General features: G+C 42.9%; 2 protein-coding genes across 2 annotated transcripts in view; both read right to left on the bottom strand.

Moving 5' to 3' along the window:
* Nucleotides 1–10255: 10255 nt before the first annotated feature.
* LOC6052229 (fumarylacetoacetase) lies at nt 10256–12047 on the bottom strand. The gene is made up of 4 exons (XM_001868492.2): nt 11783–12047; nt 11632–11715; nt 10803–11538; nt 10256–10661 (listed from the first exon to the last, which is right to left on the bottom strand). The coding sequence occupies exons 1-4, from the start codon at nt 11864–11866 to the stop codon at nt 10318–10320; spliced, it is 1248 nt and encodes a 415-aa protein (XP_001868527.2). The 5' UTR covers nt 11867–12047; the 3' UTR covers nt 10256–10317.
* Nucleotides 12048–15529: 3482 nt separating this feature from the next.
* Nucleotides 15530–19897, bottom strand: part of LOC6052228 (glutamate decarboxylase) — a 46351-nt gene continuing 41983 nt past the window's right edge. Inside the window, exon 6 of the mRNA XM_001868491.2 lies at nt 15530–17903. Within this exon, the coding sequence (XP_001868526.2) occupies nt 17385–17903 (519 nt within the window). The 3' untranslated portion in view covers nt 15530–17384. The remainder of the gene's footprint in view (nt 17904–19897) is intronic.

Here is a 19897-nt window from a genome sequence, read left to right on the forward strand (position 1 = left end):
AACAACCCACCATTTTCTATCGTCAATATCTCAGCAACTAATGGTCCGATTTTCAATGTTAATATATGAAACAATTGTGAAATTTTCCGATCTTTTCGAAAAAAATATTTTTGGAATTTTCAAATCAAGACAAACATTCCAAAAAGGCAAAACTTTGAATATTACGCCCTTTTAATATGTTAGTCTTGATTTGAAAATTTGAACATTGAAAATCGGACCATTAGTTGCTGAGATATTGACGATAGAAAATGGTGGGTTGTTTGGGTGAATCTTAGAAAACATCAATTTTCCTGTTTTTAAACCTTTGCATTGCAATATCTCAGCAACTAAAGGTCGTATCAACAAAGTCCAAATAAGCAAAATATAGAGAATTTTCTCAGCTTTTCAAAAATATTTTTTTCAAAACTGGGCAAACATGTGCACTAATTTAAAAAAATGAAAAACTGCGACTATTTTCAAAAAAGTCACTTAAATATGGCTATAACTTGAAAACGGTGCACTTTATCAAAATTTCACTAAAGTACTTTTGATTGCAAATTTAATTTTACATCGAAAAATGAAGTTGAAAAATTTTACGACCAAAATTTCGATTTTTGAAAAATCAGTATTGATTAAAAATTCATAACTCGGTCAGTGATTTTTGCACAACCTGGAAATTTCTGAAAAGTTGGCATTTTATGTCTTCTAAAACATATCAAAAATAAAAAAATTAAAAATAGTGTTTTTTGTAAATCAAGTTTTAGTGATAAAAGTTAAATAAAAAATCACCAAATTTTTTACCGTGTATTATTTTTTCCAGTGTAGTCCGTATCCATACCTACAACTTTGCCGAAGACACCAAATCGATCAAAAATTCCTTCAAAAGATACAGATTTTTGAATTTTCATACATCATTTTTGTATGGACAGCTGCCGAATTTGTATGGAAAATTATATGGACAAACTAATGATGCAAAATGGCTTCTTTGGGCATACCGAAGGCACCAAAAAAGTTTCAGTCAGATTAAAAAATACAAAAAAAAATCGAATGACCGAAATCCTAGAGAACTGCTCTTTTTCAAAGAAATTCACAAAAATCTGCAACAGATTGAATTTCTTCGAGAAGTTTTGGAGCGATTTTCTTTTTTTGTGTGTCGCCTCCTCTCTCCTTTGCGGATAAAGAATGTTTGCAAGAGAACTTTTTTGAGATTAATCCGGCCTTAGTTCCTTATACTACATGTTAAACAATTTGGTTAATTTAATACATTACATATTAGTTCAGAGTAAAGTGAGTTTTTGGCAACACTGCTTATGTTTGTTTACATCCAAGTTTGTGTCGCGTATACTTTTTAATCGATTTACGTTTGTAAATTCGCGTTTTCGTCCAATTTTCTTAATTACCATTGATCCTGAGTGACCGTTCTGTGACGATCTGTTGGAGTACAGTGCATTGATTGCGGTTTACCTGTATGCTGCCGTTGTGAAACATCATCACTCCCGACCCGTACAAGATGGCCACCGAGTGCAAGACCTGTGAGGTGGAAATCACTGGGATCGAGAAGATGGTCTGCCGTAGTTGCGCCTCGGCATTTCACCGGTCGTGTATCGACGGCCTCAATCGTACCGCATTTGAGGCCATCGGAAAGTTCCAGAAAAACTGTTACTGGCTTTGTGATGGCTGCGCAGGTCGTTTCGACCAATTCGTACAGTCGATGGATGTTGATGAAGATTCGGGTCAAGCGACTGACGTCGCTAAGCTGAGTGAAGCGGTTGACAAGCTCAGCGGTATCGTGACCGAGCTCTCCGGTCAGCTGAAGGAAAAGAAGGTTGAGCAGAGTTACGCTAACGTCGTTTACCCGGGCTCAAAACGCGAACGAGAGGACGACGAAGAAAAGGAACCTCCGGCGAAGGTCAAACCAGTCTGCGGAACGCGCACGATCCAGCACCAGATCAAAACAGTGGTCAGTGAAAGGGATTTGTTCTGGGTGTACCTTGGTCGTCTAGATCCCAGTCATACCGACTTGGAAATCGCCGAAATGACCCAGGAATGTCTTGAGCTCTCTGAGCTACCCAAAGTGCGGAGACTCGTGAAAAAAGACGCAGACATCTCCAAATTGTCCGTCGTGTCGTATCGAGTGCTGCTCCCGGACGACTTGCGGGATGTCGCACTTCAAGCGGATACTTGGCCAACGGGAGTTGCGGTTCGGGAGTTTGACTTCGATCTAGGACGGTCTCCTAGATTTCGCCGATTGTGAGCTGTTCGAATGTTCCAGACATCTCATCTGTGTTGCTGTCATGGGACGTTTTACCAAAAGCCGTTTGGAAGTGCCCCGTGCCCCGACACAGTTGAGCCAAACCATTCACCATCATCAAACTATTTTTCCGGTTCAGCTGCACGTCCCGGCCCTGTGTTCGGTCACGGCAACGGGGCCTTCCAAGCTGCCACCTCAGGCAAGTACACTCATCCGTTAAGAACCTCACCGCGCCCTGATGCGTTGTCACTTTCTAGTAAGCTGCGATCCGTCGACGAAGAAATGCTAGCAGTCGCCGAAAGATGTGTCGCTGATGGTCCGGGACGCATGTACCGAGGCATTGAGGTTGAACCCCGCTTTCCCGTCACAGCCGTGCCCTTCACCACCAACACGCTTTCCTGTTTGAGTTCGAGCCAGCACAGTCGTCCCGGCCCTGTGAACGGGACCAGAAGCGGGGTCAGCCGCGCACTGCTTTCAGGCAAGTACATGTGGTTTCCCAGTACTATTCTGCCACCTGATGTTCCCGAGGTTTTCAGCCAACGCTACGTGCCCACTACCGAACCGCAACCACGACTTGCAGTCAATTCAGCATTCTCCGTCCCGGAACAGGATTGTACATTTCAATGTGCACGTGCTGAAATAGCTGATCTGCCGGACCACGTGGATTTTCCCTGCTTCCCCGTCACAATTACGCCGTTCATCACTGCCAATCACCGCTCTGATGAATCAGATACGTCGGGACGCTCGCACCAAGGTAGTGAGGAATGCCCCCGCCCCCCGTACACAGTCGAGTCATCGCAACGTTCCAGCCCGGGTGTTAGCACGAGCCATCAGAGTCGTCCCGACCCTGTGTACGGACACGGCAGCGGGGGTTTCCGACCTCCACCCACAGGCGAGTACAATCAAATTAACGACAGTAGTCCCGCACTGAATCATCAAAGTTTGCAGCAATCCAAAGGCACGCTGAGCTTTATTACCGTCTACTACCAAAATGCTGGTGGTATGCGTACCAAGACGAAGCAGTTTTTCCTCGCCCTGGCCAGCAGCGACTACGACGTCATTGCGCTGTCGGAAACATGGTTGCAGGATGACATCGTGGATGCGGAGTTGTCGTCAAACTACAACTTGTTTCGCCAGGACCGGAACGAATTGACGAGCGATCGCAGTAGGGGAGGCGGCGTGCTCATTGCAGTAAAGAAGGCGCATGATTTTACGTGCACACGTGTTCTTTCTGCGGGATACGAGCATCTCGAGCAGGTTGCGGTTCGGATTAAAGCCCGGAATCATACCGTCTACGTGTGCTGTATTTATATACGCCCAAACAGCCCTCCAGACGTCTACACCTCACATGGGACCGCCGTTCAGGAGCTTGTTGATCTGTCATCTAATGATGACTCAATTATTGTAACCGGCGATTACAACTTACCGCATCTTGCATGGACCTTTGACGTGGACGTAAACGGTTTCATTCCGTTGAACGCATCTACGGAACAAGAGCTGGCGCTGACCGAAAATGTTGTTGCAACGGGACTCCTCCAAATCTGCTCGCTGGCTAATGTCAACGGAAGAATCCTCGACCTTGCGTTTGTCAACGATACGCTCTCAGTCGAACTGATCGAGCCGCCCAAACCGATCCTCAGAACGGATCGTCATCACAAGCCGTTCATTCTTCGGGTGGACTACCCCGATATCCCAGGCGTGGCAACGAGAATCGAGGATGCTGAACCGGATTTCAGTCGCTGCGACTTTGACCGTGTCACCGAATCCCTCAGCAGCATTGACTGGGATGACATTCTGCAAGATCAGGACGCCAATACTTCGACTACGATCTTCTACGACGTCCTTTACGAAATCGTGCGACAGTTCGTTCCCTCAAAGCGTGTCTCACGCAACCGGACTGAGAAGCTTCCATGGTGGAATGCTGATCTGCGAAATCGTCGGAACATTCTGAGGAAAGCACGTAAAAGATTGTTCAAAGCCGGCACACCAGAAAATCAATCCGCTGTCGACCGTCTGGAAATCGATTACGAATTGCTGCAAGACTCACTCTTTCGCGATTACTTGAATCGGGTGCAAGTGGACCTGAAAGACAACCCATCGTCATTCTGGAAATACGTGAGGAGCAGGAAACGTACCAGTGTCCTTCCAACAAGGATTTCGCTCAACGGTTCCACCGCTGAGAATCTGGAGGACGCTGCAAACGTCTTTGCCGACTTCTTCAGTAGCGTGTACGAGGCGGATGCACCTTCTGCTTCGAACGATTATTTGAACGACCTTCCAACATATGATGTCGATTTTCCTCAACCAGAATTCTCACAAGCAGAAGTAAAATCCGCCCTGGACGCTGTCGATCCATCGAAAGGTGCCGGTCCTGATCGGCTCCCACCTTCCTTCATCAAACGGCTTTCTGAGCATTTAGCTAAACCAGTCAGCGTAATTTTCAACCGCTCTCTGTCTGAAGGAACTTTTCCCGACGAATGGAAACTTGCAGCGATCACACCCATTCACAAAACCGGTAGTACTACGGCTGCTGAAAACTACAGGCCAATCTCCATCCTGTCCTGCCTGCCCAAAGTTTTCGAGGTGCTTATCCACGAGGGAATGTACTCTTCCGCCCAGGTAGTAATTTCCGAGTTCCAGCACGGTTTTGTCAAAAAACGGTCCACGGTATCCAACCTGATGGCGTACGTCAGCGCACTGAATGAAAACCTCGAAAAGTTCAAGCAAACTGACGCGATCTACTTCGACTTCGCCAAAGCGTTCGACAAGGTACCCCACACGCTTATTATCGCTAAGTTAGACCGGCTGGGGTTCCCAAGGTGGCTGACAGCATGGATCCGTTCGTACCTTTCGGGGCGGTTTGGCTACGTCCGTCTCGGTGGCGTCCAATCGAGGAATTTCCCGATTCCATCTGGAGTCCCCCAAGGAAGCCATCTGGGACCGCTGATCTTCATTCTCTTCATCAACGACATCTGCCAAAGGTTGCAGTCTCAAAACTGCTGTATGCTGATGACTTGAAGATCTTCCGTACCGTGGCGTCCACCATTGATTGCGTCGCTCTTCAACAGGACATCGACGCGATTCAGGAGTGGTGTAATCTCAACGGAATGAAGGTGAACCCCAGCAAATGTAAAAGCATCAGCTTCACCAGATCACCCGCTCCAATTCGGTACGATTACACCTTCGACCGCCACGAAATGGACCGCGTCTGCTCAATCAGGGATCTCGGTCTGCTGATCGACCGCAAGCTGAGCTTCTCGGAGCATGTCTCTTCCACAACAGCTAAGGCGTTCGCGTTGCTTGGATTTCTGCGTCGCAACACTGCTGAGTTCGAGAACATCAATGCCCTTAAAACGCTCTACATCACCATGATTCGAAGCATCTTGGAGTACGCTGTGCAGGTGTGGGCGCCGCACCACGCTAATCAACGTGATCGCTTGGAGAAAGTTCAGCGCCGTTTCACTCTTTATGCCCTTCGCCGTCTGCCTTGGAGGAACGGCGTTTGGCGGTCGAGCTACAGCGACAGATGCACCTTGCTGGAAATGGTGTCACTAGAAAAGCGGCGAACCTTTCTTCAACGGATGTTCGTCTTCGATGTTCTGACCGGTCGCATCGACTGCCCGCAACTCCGAGAAGAAATCACGGTGCATAGACCAACGCGGACGCTGAGGAACCAGCCCCTTCTGAGGATTCCCTTCCATCGTACTCTATATGGATACAACCGACCAATTGACCGCTGCTGCCGAATTTTCAACTCCGTATCTGACGAGTACGAGCCTAGCATGACCAGAGAACGTTTCAAACGAAAAATTCTAGCTCTTTGATGCGATGTGATTTTTTTTATGTTATTTGACTGTTTAATTTTATTTTAGTTTTTAAGATATTCAGTCTGTGCGACTCTGGTCGAAGACGGTGAACAATAAACAAACAAAATAGCATAACATTGGGATCTATCCGTGGTTGCTACTCCGTTATTGATCAGGACCTCCAAAAAGTGCTCCATGGATCACAGATGAAAAGTAGGAACCAATCATCATAACTTCGCCATTTTCAAAGGCCCCTACGGACCATCCATAAACCACGTGGACACTTTTTTGGGAATCTGTCCCCCCCCCCTTCGTGGACAATTGTCCATACAAAAAAAAATCTTATTTGTATGGGTCGTGGACAATCGCCATCCTCCCTTCTCGATGGTAGAGCTCTCCATAGCTCTATTGACGGGCAACAACACTGCTCCTGGCCCGGACAAGATCAAGTTCAGCTTGCTCAAGAATCTTCCGGACGTCGCCAAGCAGCGTCTGTTGAAACTGTTCAACACGTTGGTGGAGCAGAACATAATTCCACACGAATGGCGACAGGTCCGGGTGGTTGCCATTCAAAAGCCCGGTAAGCCGGCATCCGACCACAACTCGTATCGTCCAATCAGCTTGCTGTCGTGTCTACGCAAGTTGCTAGAGAAGGTGATCCTCGACCGCATCGAACCATGGAGATGGATGGAACGAGAGCACTTGCTGTCAGACACGCAGTATGGCTTCCGAAGAGGCAAGGGAACAAGCGACTGTTTAGCCTTGCTGGCCACAGGAATCGACATAGCCCGTGGTAAAAAACAGCAAATGGCTTCTTTCTTTCTAGACATCAAGGGAGCATTCGATTCAGTCTCCATCGAGGTGTTGGGAGTAAAGCTGCGGCGGAGCGGTCTCAATCCAGCGATGTGCAACTTCCTCATCAACCTGTTGTCAGAAAAACACATGCACTTTGTGCAAGGTGATCTAGCAATCTGGCACATCAACTACTTGAAGCAAAAGTGCCTGCAAAGAACTAATTTTCTGCGCAGCGTCTCTGGAAACCGGTGGGGAGCTCATCCTTCTGACCTGCTTCGACTGTACAAGACAACGATACTCTCGGTGCTGGAATATGGCAGTTTCTGCTTCCAGTCAGCTGCGAAATTACGCTTGTTGGTTCTCCAGCGGATACAGTACCGAAGTCTTAGCATTGTCTTGGGATGCATGCACTCAACTTACAACATGACCCTCGAGGTCTTGGCGGGAGTATTGCCTCTGCGAACTCGTTACTACGAACTGTCTTACTGGTTCATGATCCGGTGTGATAACAGGAATAAACTGGTAATTGACAATTTTGAAACGTTGTTAAACCTTCACGTTGAGTCTCGGCGCATGCTTCTATATTATGACTTTATGTCATCGTGGGAGTGGAGCCCGAGCACAACGGTACAGCGCACGCCTCCGTTACCAGCAGCACCCTGATTAGCTTCGGCACGTCCATGAAAGCCGATACTCGCGATATCCCAAACCATCTTCTGCGGGGAGTTGTACCGTCGATCTTCGCATCAAAGTACAACCATGTTCCTCCAAACAACAGATTCTTCACCGATGGCTCCAAGCTCGACGGCTGTACGGGTTTCGGTGTTTATCATGAATCTTATCAGCTGTTCTTTAAGCTGAAGGACCCGAGTTCGGTTTACGTCGCAGAGTTAGCCGCGGTTTACTGCACACTGCGAATCATCGAGACCATGCCACCTGACCACTACTTCATCTTCACCGATAGCGTTAGCTCTGTTGAGGCTATCCGGTCTCTGAAGCCGACCAGGGAGTCTGCGTTTTTCCTCACGGAAATACGCAAGACTTTAAACAACCTGGCGGCTCAGTCCTTCAGCATCACGGTGGTGTGGGTCCGCGCTCATTGCTCAATTCAGGGTAATGAGAAAGCGGACTTGCTCGCCAAGAAGGGTGCTGAGAGTGGTGACATTTTTGAAAGGCCAATTAGCCTACAAGAATACTACGGTTTTCCGAGGCAGCATGCGCTTCTGGATTGGCAAAAACAATGGGACGACGACACCAAAGGACGTTGGATGTATTCCATACGCCCTAAGGTGCAAAGAAAAGCCTGGTTCAAGGGGATGGACTTGACGCCATGGATGCCACTTGTTTTTTTTTTAAATGTCTGTAAAAAAGTCTGTGTATGTCTGTGCATTTGTCTAAAATTCAAATATATCAATTCATGGTCATTGAAATCCATCAAATATTGCGTGCTTTTGAAGTCTAACGAAATAAGTTTCGACAAAAAAGATTACAAAATATTAATTTAATGAAGTTTTTTAAAAGTCTGTGTACCTCAAAAAATGTCTGGCACAAGCTCAAAAGTCTGTGAAACACAGACAAATCTGTGTATCTGGCATCCCTGCTTGACGCGTGGATTCAACGATGTCCCGCCTTATGTCGAACCATTACTCGTCCAAGGCTCATTTTTACCGTATCAACATGAGTGATACGAACTTATGCGACTGTGGGCAGGGTTATCAGGACATCGACCATCTCGTATGGGCGTGTCCGGATCAACATGTTCACAGAATTAAGTTGAAAGATACCCTCAGGGTTATCTCAACTAGACCTCGATATTCTCTATCCGATCTATCAGTTCCTCTTAGATTCCAAAATAACCATTTAGTTTTTCTTCAGTTAGTTTTCCTCCAGTTAGTTTTCCTTCAGTTAGTATAACTCGCCTTCACACAAAGTTGTCGTTTCTGGTTTGCACCGGAAGTAAAGCAAGATCGCCCCAGCAGCTGGACACCGAGTTGCGGCGGAGGACAAAAGCAAAGGCCAGCAGAGCCAACCAAGACCCCTACACAATCCCCCTTCCCTTCCCTCGCCTTGTCTCTTAACATCAATCCCTTCCCTACTAACCCCGAGTAGGCCGCGGGTAATCGGCTCCCCTCCCACTAACATTTACACACAAGATCCTCTGTAATTATTAAGTCAAATGTAATTACAAAAGACGACTCGGTCCTAACCAGGTCCCAGCACCGAAAAGGACCTAATAAAATAATTTTAAGAAAAAAAAATCGCCATTAAATCGGGAGTCCAATAATCCAATAAAAGTCCCCACAAAATTTCGAAACCGGCCTGCAAATTATTGAAAACACGTCTTTTCTCGCATGTTTAAAAATGAAAGGGGTGTACGGCCCCTCCGTCACGAGAGATCGAAAAAAAGGACCGCGGATTTTTAATCAGGAACCAAAATTACCTCTTAGGACAAAGTATCACGCAAATCGAAGAGGGGTCGGGCAACTGCTGTGTCAGTCGACGCCCGACGGAGGCATAAATTTTCGTATTTTGCCTAAATACTTCTTGATAGAAAAGCACTTCTGGAAAAAATATTTTTGTAGAACCGGGAAAATTTAGCACAATTTTGTCTATGGAACATTGGAAATCGGGCAGCCTCATAAAGAATTCGAATCGATAAAAATGATTTTTTTTCGTAATTTTCACCTAATTACATAGACTGTAATTTTTAACTGACGATATATCGGAAACTATTGGTCAGATTATCTATGTTAAAAAATGAAACTTTTGCGATATTTTCAGAACTTTCAAATAAAACAAATTCAAAAACTTCAAGACCATATCTCAGGTAACTTAAGGCGTGTAGACAAAGTAAAAGTGAAAAAATGTTAAAAAGATGATTAAATACAGTTGTTGATTCGCGGGTTGATGTCGAACCGGGTACCGGTTCTGTGAGCGGAGTGGCGGAATAAAAACATTTATTTTCCACTCGCTACAAAACTTTATCATTTTATTTAGTCAATTAATTACACAGATATTCACAAATAACAATTTACTTACAAGTTCGGTGTTTTTTCACAGCTACTCTTCTTCGCTGCGCCCGTGCTCCCGCTAACTCAGAATGTTTTCAACTTTTCTGCTCTTGATTAGCGACAGCACGGGCACCATATAAACAATAACAAACTTTGACACTACGCAACACAGGGGGTTGCTTCAGCGCCGTACGAGGGACGCGCTCCGTCGCAACAACAGTTGTATTGCAAAAAAGACTTGCGGGCATAATGATGCCAAATGGCTTCTTTAGACAATAGGAATGTTTCATTAGAATCGAAAAATTGACTTTTGAACACGCAGGAATTCCTTTGAGGATGATTAGGACCTAAATTTTTTTGATCTGTTGGTCGGGAATCAGGAATTTTGGAGTTTGCCAAAGCTTATAAAATTTGCCTGTTAAACCAGTTTCAAAACCTTTTTTTATTGCAACATCAATTCTGTTTCCCTCGATCATCACTCAAACGGCTTCGCTGGCAGCACCACCCCACTGGCCGACCCAAACCCGATCCTCAGCTCATCGTTCCGGCAAAAGCCCCGAATGGTGACCTCGTCGTTGTCCTGCAGGAACTTGCGGCTCTCGCCGCCCAGCAGCTGCACCTGCTTTGTGCCCTTCCAGCTAAGTTCGAGCATCGACCCGAACGAGTCCGCCGCGTCGCCGCTGATCGTTCCGCTGGCCATCAGGTCACCCGGCTTGAGGTTGCACCCGGTGACGGTGTGGTGAGCAATCTGCTGCAGCGCCGTCCAGTACAGGTTTCGATAGTTGGACCGGCAGACGGTCGTCGCGACACCGTTGGCAGCTAATGAGTGGGGGAGGGAGAAGGGAAGAAGATAATGATATTCAAAATTTGTTTTCTAATGCGCCTGGTTGGGCCGCGGCTTGGCGACAAACCGGTTTGCGCTGCTGAAAAGTGGTCGGACGGGATAAACAAAATTCTTACGTTTGATGTCCACTTCCAGCTTGATGTCGAAGTTGAACTTTTGCTCGTGGGTTAGATACGGGAATGGTTTGGGGTCCTGGGGGAAGTTGTCCACTTTGAACGGTTCTAGGGCGGCCACGGGGACAACCCAGGGGGAGATGGTTGTTCCGAGATTCTTCGCGGTGAACGGTCCCAACGGAACGTACTCCCACTTTTGGATGTCCCGAGCACTCCAGTCGTTCATGACGACGAACCCGAAGACACGCTTGGCCGCTTCGTCTACGGTGACCCGATCGCCGAGTTCCGTCGGTGGTCCTCCCACGAAGAAGGCCATTTCGAGCTCAAAGTCAAACAGCCGGCACGGCCCAAAGGCAGGATCGGCACCGTCAACGGGCAGGGTTTGGCCGAGGGGACGACGGATTGGCGTTCCGGATACGACCACCGAACTGGCCCGGCCGTGATATCCCACGGGGAGGTGCTTCCAGTTTGGCATGAGGGCGTTTTCCTTGCCGCGGAACATGATGCCCACGTTGGTGGCGTGATGAATCGACGAGTAAAAGTCGGTGTAGTCTCCGATGTTGGCCGGCAGGTGCATCGTGACCGAGGACAGCGGAACCAGTGCAGTCTGCTGGAGAGCCTGGTTGGTGTGAAGCTCCGAACCTTCTAGCAGCAAGTTCTGGGTGATGCGACGAACCTCGGCCCATGATTCGCACCCAAGGGACATCAACGGGTTCAGGACATTGGCAGACAGGGCTTCCTGTTAGAAATTCCCAAAATTAATAACTTGTATTCAAATTTGCGTCAATGATTGTGCAAACATCCGCGCAAAAACAAGACAATCATCACTTACGTGGTACTTTTCGGGATAAAAGTTCTTCACGGCTCCAAGGTCAAGCACATGCTCTCCGATGGCAACTCCGACGCGGTGCTGAGACTGGTTTTAAAAACGAAAAAAACAACCTGATGATATGAACTTCAGATTAAACTTCTAAGTTACATACGTTAGCTTCCGTCGAAAAGACACCGTACGGAAGGTTCTGAATCGGAAAGTCGCTGTTGTCCGGAACCGGTACAAAAGACTTCATCTTGGCGACGCTGAACTGACTGTAATGACCAACCGATAGGACCAGTGCTAAAACGACAGACGATGATAGCGAAACCGCAGCGGCGTTTCGGGTTATAATGATGATGAATGTGGTGAACAAACAAGCAGAGATAAGCTTGTTGCGCGTTGTGAGCTCGGGCGTCGACTGAATATGTTTAGAAATATTCCAGCCAGTTTATCCCGAAACAAGTCGCATTGCTGTTTCGTGTTGGGGTGTGTGTGTGTGTGTTTGCTTTCTACCTGTTCTCGTTCTTTGCTTGGCAGCAACCGTGCAGTAACTGTCGCGGGAACAGATACAGAAATGTTTAGGTTTTATTGCTATGCCATTCCGGGATGATCCACGTGGATGAGTGTGAATGGTGGCACGATCAAGTTTGTTGCAGCGCCAGAGTTAGCAACATAGTTACTTGATTTAATTTATATTATTTAATATATAAGCATGTATTGCTGCTAACATTTCAAACGCAATGTTGATGTACTGTACATGGCGCTATTTGAAAGGTTAGTCGATATAAAACAGATTAAGAAGAAAATCGTCCACAACGTCCCGCCCCTATGGATCAATTGGACCGTGTACTGGACTCACAATTCAGAGGTCGTCGGTTCGAATCCCGCGGCGGGCGCCGTTAAATATGTAAATATGGGTATGGTGGGTAAGTCCTTGTAGATAAAAGGCAATAGTGGCCGACAGCTATAAAGTCAACTTTAGTTTATTAAGAAGGATATCAAATCCTGGGTTATCTCCAATCCTTATAACATTTTTAAACCTACAGTTTTTATGATGGTTCTGTTCAAAATTAAATGAGACGCTTTTTTATGTACATTCCAGACTTGATCCTCTGAAGTCACTATAATACAAAGTTTCGATTATACATACAAAGTTTAATCATCCGAAGGTTTGTATGGGACTTCAGATAAAAGGCAGTTGCAAATGGGTCATTCCATCTCAACTGTGCACGAAAAAGTGCAAATTTGAAAACTACCCTCTCCGATCCTGCTCAAATTTGGCAGGGCTGTTGATACTATCAAAACATGCAAGAATCCCGAATTTCGTCCAAATCGGACCACCCCCTCCATTTTGGTACCTCCATAAAAAAACGACTTTTTGGCAATTTTTGAGCGAACCTCCTACACGGTGCTCAAAATACCGTTATTATGAAAAAAATATGCAATCCGAGATTTTGGTGTCTATCGATTCCTTACACCATAACTCTGAGCAAAAAATGAAAACATTCGCTGATGTAGTTTTCGAGATACAGCCCTTTTAAGATGTGTCATCCGATTTCCAATAAGAAAACCATAACAATCTATACAATTTCAGCATTTCAAAGAATATGCATTTCGAGATAATGATGAATTTTGCTTCATGTGACTGTCAAGTATCTCTGGGAAAAGTTTCAGAAGGTTTGCTGATGTAGTTGTTGAGAAACAGCCATTTTAATGTTCCGAATTTCCGACTTTTTCTAAGAATATCTATTTAATCGGCGTTAATAGCATCTAAATACGGCAGTATCTCAAAAACAACATCAGCAAACCTTTTGAAACTTTGCCCAGAGATACTTGACAGTCATATGAAGCAAAATTCATCATTATCTCTAAATGTATATTCTTTGAAATGCTGAAATTGTATTGATTTTACAGATTTTATTAGAAAAAGTCGGAAATAACATTTTGAAATGGCTATATCTCGAAAACGACACCAGCAAACCTTCCGAAACTTTGCCCAGAGTTACTTGACAGTCATATGAAGCAAAATTCATCATTATCTCGAAATGCACATGTTAGAAGACCGGTCTTGGACTCAATTTTGAAGGAAATTGGACGTAGAATCCATTTTCGTGTTCAAAATTTTGATTAATTCATTGTTTCTACCTGTATTGCGCAATTGAAAACTTTAAATGGCCGTATCTCAAAACACCCCAACATATTTTTGGATTGGATTGGATTGGATTATTTCCCGTTCAATTTTACATAAAAATCACTTATCGACAGAAATGAATATGTTTCGTTCCAGAGATATCGAATTTTAAAGATTTAAGTTTTTGAGATTACCTACATTAGCTTCATTCGCCGCATCTGCTAAAAGTATAGAACTGTATTACTTCGCAACCGATAAAAAGACGACTCGCATGGTTCTCGAGCATAACTCAACCAATCAAGACGTTTTTTTCAGTGATTTGTTAGGATGTCTAGATGATCCTAGAACTTTGCAGAACTCAATTTAATTAAATCTGTAATCTGTAAAAATTCCGCGGAGGCAGTATTTAAAAAAAAGGTGGAACGATGTTTTCGGTCGCAGAAATTATTGAATTTACAAATCAAGTTCTGCAAAATTTTAGGATCATCTGGACATTCTTACAAATCCCTGGAAACAAGAATCGTCCCGATTGGTCGAGTTATGCCCGAGAACCAGCGAGTTGAAGTTACCGTTCCAACTTTTTTAGGAGGCTTGGGCGTCCGTGTTAGTTAGACATGCGTTGGACGTTCCAGTGTTAAAAAATATTTAGTTTTGCATAGAGATTGTCTTTTTTTAATAAACATTATTTTAGACAACAATATTTGCAGTCGGAAAAAACTATTATGGAGCTGTAACTAAAAGTCAAAGTACTGATATGGCAACATTAGAGACACGGTGGAATTAGATGCTGTTCCCCTACTGTCCAAAACAATCCATGATTTTTTTTCAACTTGAGTTTAGTTTTCTTTGGATTTTTGATGAATTATTGTGTAATTATTGTCTTTGCAAACAAAAAAAAAATCGTAGAATCGGACGGTGTGGTGGAAAACTTCAGAGCAACTGGACCGGAAATTAAGCTCCATTATGCTGGTTCATGTTAATTCATTCATTTTTGGCCACTTTACCCTTCTTGATCGTTTGTTGCCCAAATCGTCATAAACTTTTTGAAAAACGCGGATTATATTTTGAAATTTTCTTTAAAATAGCATAAAGTTTACGTAAGATTAAATGCATAAATTAATTTTCTTCGAGATTTTCTGAAATCTGAATGGCTTTCCTTTGATAAAAATAACTCAGGAAAACATAACAGAAGATGTATATTAGCTCTTATTTATTTGGTAATGATGTGGGTAGACATATTGTTACAATAATTCAATTTTGTGGAAATATACGGGATCAAGAGAAATGCCCATTCCGGAAATTTAATCCCGGAATTCGGCCAAACCTTATTGGATAAATCTGGAGTTTTTTTGAAAAGGTCCAATAAACCAAATTTTTATTTTTTGCTTGTTGGCCGTTTTTGAAACCGCCTTGAGTCAGAGGTATTAAAAAACACCCAAAAAGCAAAAACTGAAAAAAATGTAACACGGTAACGTTTGAAAATAAAACACAGATTGTTTAGTGGGTTACAGATACTTATTTGACTTTTTTTTATTTGCAGTTTGATGTTTGCATTTTTTGTAGTGATTTTTTTTTCTTCATTGTAACAACACATAACATCTATTGTGTTTAGTTTTGCATAATGTGTGTCTATAGAGTAGTGCTTGGATCGTCACAAGGGTTCAATTTGAGTCAATTTTCGTTTTGTTTTGTTTCATGACGATTGTTACATATACGATTTTGGTTTGTTACGGTATTATTTAATTGTTCTGGTTTTTTCTTCTTTTGTTTTAATACATCTTTTTGTTTTTTTTGCTAAAATCAGTGCTCGTTTGTGATACACCTTTTGTTGCACGTTTGGGAGACGCTTTCGTTAAAGTTTTCTGTTCGTTTTCGATAGAGTATTTTTTTTTTAAATTTGTGTATTGTTTCTCACTGCAGGTAAACAAGTTTGTTTGGTTCAACAAATCAAGCAACTAATTTATATGATTCTCACTTACGTTGTTCATTTAGTATGTGTGTTTTATGCTACGACTCCCGTCGCTCTCGAGATATGAAATATACATAATGGTGAAAAAGGATTATTTTCTTTTCTTTATTTTAAATGAGCGTTGTTCAAATCTAACGGTACAAGCAAAGGCTGTCTCGTGTGACAGTGCGTATCCTATTTCACCAAGACTTATGGTATCTGAGAGCGAGCGGGAGTCATGTTTTAATTAACATTTCGTTTGAAGGAAGACTTTGTGATTTTGTCGTTTATGTTTTTCTTTTTTTTTCATTCTCTCAACTTGTTTTGCTAATACTCTCGCTCGAATCCTTAAACATATGTATCAATACATGTTTTCAACTAAACTACTGACTTTTTCTTTTTCTTTTGTTAAACTATGAAACACAAACTGTGATAAATAGATGATCAAGCACTTTAACTTCAAATATTCTAAGTTGAATTACACTTCGTGTCAGTCACTAGATTGTTTGTTTGCAAAGGTTTCGACGCAAAACATGGGGGGCAGGAAAATTTTAAAACTCAACATTATTCTTCGGACCGATTTTAATCTTTGGCAAAACTCGTTGCTTACAAGCTCACATGCGTATGGATTTTTGGTTTGTTCATGGGATAAAGGTTCCGTTCTTTCTCTTTAACAACTCCACTCTGATCAACATTCAGTCGGTAGCAATCTTTTGTTTTTCCGCATCAATTCCTTTGGTGTGGGGAAATGTGTGTGTGTGTGTTTGTGATTTAAAGCAATTTTGTTAGTGTATAGTTTCCGCACTTATGTACAATTGTTCACAACATAACCTTGAGCAGATGCAAATGAACAGCAGGCAAAACAATCCTCACAGTGTACACACCTATATCTTTACATTAAGCTACAGGTCATCCTAACCACCATCTTCTTTTATTGCACACTACACATTGACGTTATGTTCAGTTTTTGTTTGATTTGTTTGTTTGTTTGTAACTGAAATTCAAACTTAATATTCGAAAGTTTTTTTTTCCCTTAAAGAAATAATACCAATTAACATGGTAAGGTACGTTTTTTAAACTCTGTCACCAGTACTCAATTTGCGAAATTGGATGAACAATGAACATGTATAGATAGGTGTGGATGTGTGTTCTTCGTTTGTATATTGCATGTATATATATTTTGTATATATAATTCTTTCTGTTGGTTTAATCCATATTTAACAGTCAATTTCAGTAAATATTCTTGCATGGTTTAGTGGTAGTTTGGGGTAATTTGATTTCTTTTTCGGTTTGGCGAACCAATTTCAAATTTCACTAAAAGATATGTCCAGGACACAACAATCATTTGCTTTATTAAAAATAGTTGCTAACAAACACATTTTCTAAACAAGTTCACGAATATATTATTGGAAAACAGATCTCATAACAGAATAAACCAATTTTAAAATAAACTTAACAGCTACACAGTTGTATTCATCATTGATATGTTATTGCAACTGATACTCCTTGGTTGTTAAACGTTTCGTCGCTCTCAAATTGTTCGTTTGGGCAGCTTCAAACCTTCACTTACCTCGTTAAAACTAACGTCTGCTACTTAGTGCTGGGAAAATGGATATCTTTCCTACCAAATTAGTGTGTTATCTGTTTTTTTTTATTGTTGAATGGCAAAGAACACGGCGCAATTGCTACTGCTTACAGATCCTGGCCGAGGCGATCAATCTCGTTGAGCATAAAGTCGACGTCGGCTTCGGTGACCGCGATCGACGAAATGATCGAGCGGAAAAAGTTGGGACGCCGATCGTCCGGCTGGTAGCCCACCATCAGCGTGCCGGACTGCATCATCCGGGACTTTATGATCGGACAGATCTTGCCCAGCTCCGTCTCCTTCTTGGCGTCGTGCGGAACGCCCCGCAGCCGCTTCGGGATGTACCAGAAGGACACGTTCACGCACTCCGGCTCCAGGATCAGGTAGAACTTGTCCGACTGCTGCCGGATGCGCTTCACCTGGTACTCGGCCAGCTCCATCAGGTGGTCCATGTGGCGGGCGAAACCGTCCGTGCCCTTGGAACGCCACTGCAGCCACAGCTTGAAGATGTCGTTGTGGCGGCCACACTGGATGACCTTGTCGCCGGTGTCGTAGCTGATGTCGTACAGCTTGTCCGTCATGAACAGATACTCGGCGGACATTTGGTTACAGCTGATCAGAAGACCCTACAAAGTAAAGAAGGAACCAACGTTAGTCACAAACGTTCTGAAATGGAACGGAAAAATGCACAGCTGACGATGACAGCCTGAGGAATTTCAATTTGTTTTTCTGCCACGGATCAACGGAAGAAGGGGGAAGCATCCGTCGGAACTTGGGGGAAAGATGTTACTTGAGGAATGTGGGATTAAAGGGAACACGCTTCAGCACTCAGCAGAATTCGCACCACGTGGGATGGGTAGCTGTTTTTAAATTGTATCGATGTTGTTTCAATTCAAACTTTAACATATTTACTCCAGAATAGATTCGATAACATTGAAAATTCTCAATATTTTGATTCATGAACAATAACAAATAAAAATACAGCGTGTTCCTTAAAAAATCTACCTACTCCTTTTCGTCTTATGTGGATTTAAGATTTTATGGAATCAAACTGATGTTATTTTTAATTGTTGATTTAATTTAATATTTACTTCAGAATAGATTCGATATCATTGCCTTTTAGCCTATTTCGATTTATTCACAATAAAATGTAAATAAATGTATTTCTTCAAAATTCTACTGTTTTTTTTTAAATCTTATATCCATATTTTTAAGTATGAAGGACGTTACGAATGTTCACGTACGCCTGAAATGTCAAAATCGTATGACAGCTGCACATTTTTTTATAATGTTGGTACCACTACGCGATTTTGGCATTTCAGACGTGCGTAACGCCGCTACTATTCGTAATGTCCTCCGTGCTTAAAACCTGGATAGATTTTAGATTTTTGAAACAATGGAGCAATCGATTCGAGTGGTAGAAATGGGGGAGCAAAAAAATAAAAAAAAATTAAAAATTTAAATTACAAGCCATAGTCTACACATTTAAATGAAAAAAGTGTTTTAAAATGCATTTTACACTAGTTCAGTTGTTTTGCAATCATTAGTTTTAAAAAAATCTAAGATCTGACAAAAACAAAAATTGTATCGAAAAAAAAGATTTTAATAAACCCAAACATGCTAAAAATGATTTTAAACGCAGAAGAATGTATTTTAATTTGATTTCAGCTGGTTGCACTTGAATATTCATAGAAATTTTGAAGTTTATTGTAAAAATATTTTTTTTTGCCCCCTGATTTTTCGGGCCAATTTTGAAGGGGGGGGGGTGACAAAAACTTTTAAAAATATTTGTACCAGCGTTAGTGATTTTTGGAAAAAATCAAAATTTGTGTGTGTGTGTGTGTGTGTGTGTGTGTGTGTGTGTGTGTGGTCCAATCCAATACCCGCTAACCGGTAGCGAAATTATGGGAAAGTATAGTTTGTATCAGACTTTTGTATGTGACGAATGCTGATACAACTTATCTCAGTCCCGGGTATTAGGTAGTGATAGCCCTCGCGCTGCTTCCAACGACCCGTTTCAGAATGACAGAGCTCCTTGCGGTCCAATTCCGAGGTCGCTGGGCATTGTTCGGCCCCGCCTAAACATAGAAGCAAGCATCTGAAGGAAACTCGATCTATATTTAGACTTCCAATCCCGTCAGGCAAATCAGGGATCAGCGCGTATTTAATATGAGAAGATGACATGTTTCAACACTACGGATCATTTCACTGCTAGAGTGTAAATTTTCTGATGGCCGACTGCTTAGCGTCCCAGACCACCGATCCTAAGGCGTGAGTTCGAATCCCGCCTTATTCATTTTCGTTTTTGTACATATTCAAAGTTCAAATTCATGATTCCAACATTCAAAGGAACCGACCGGGATTTGATCCCTGAACCTTCTGCTTGTGAGGCAGAAGCCGTAACCATTAAGCCACGGAGCCAGTTCATTTTTGGAAAAAATCAAAATTTTATGCAAAAACAAATGTGACATCATTTTTTAATGTAAAATTGAATTCGCAATCGAAAAGTACTTCACAGATTTTTTTTTATAAAGGGCTCTGTTTTCAAGATATAGCCACGGAAAGTTTGATTTTAGCAAAATATTTGCAGTTTTTCGATTTTTGAAATTGTGACAATGAG

The sequence above is a fragment of the Culex quinquefasciatus genome, chromosome 3, assembly GCF_015732765.1.
Source record: "Culex quinquefasciatus strain JHB chromosome 3, VPISU_Cqui_1.0_pri_paternal, whole genome shotgun sequence".
NCBI lineage: Eukaryota > Metazoa > Arthropoda > Insecta > Diptera > Culicidae > Culex > Culex quinquefasciatus.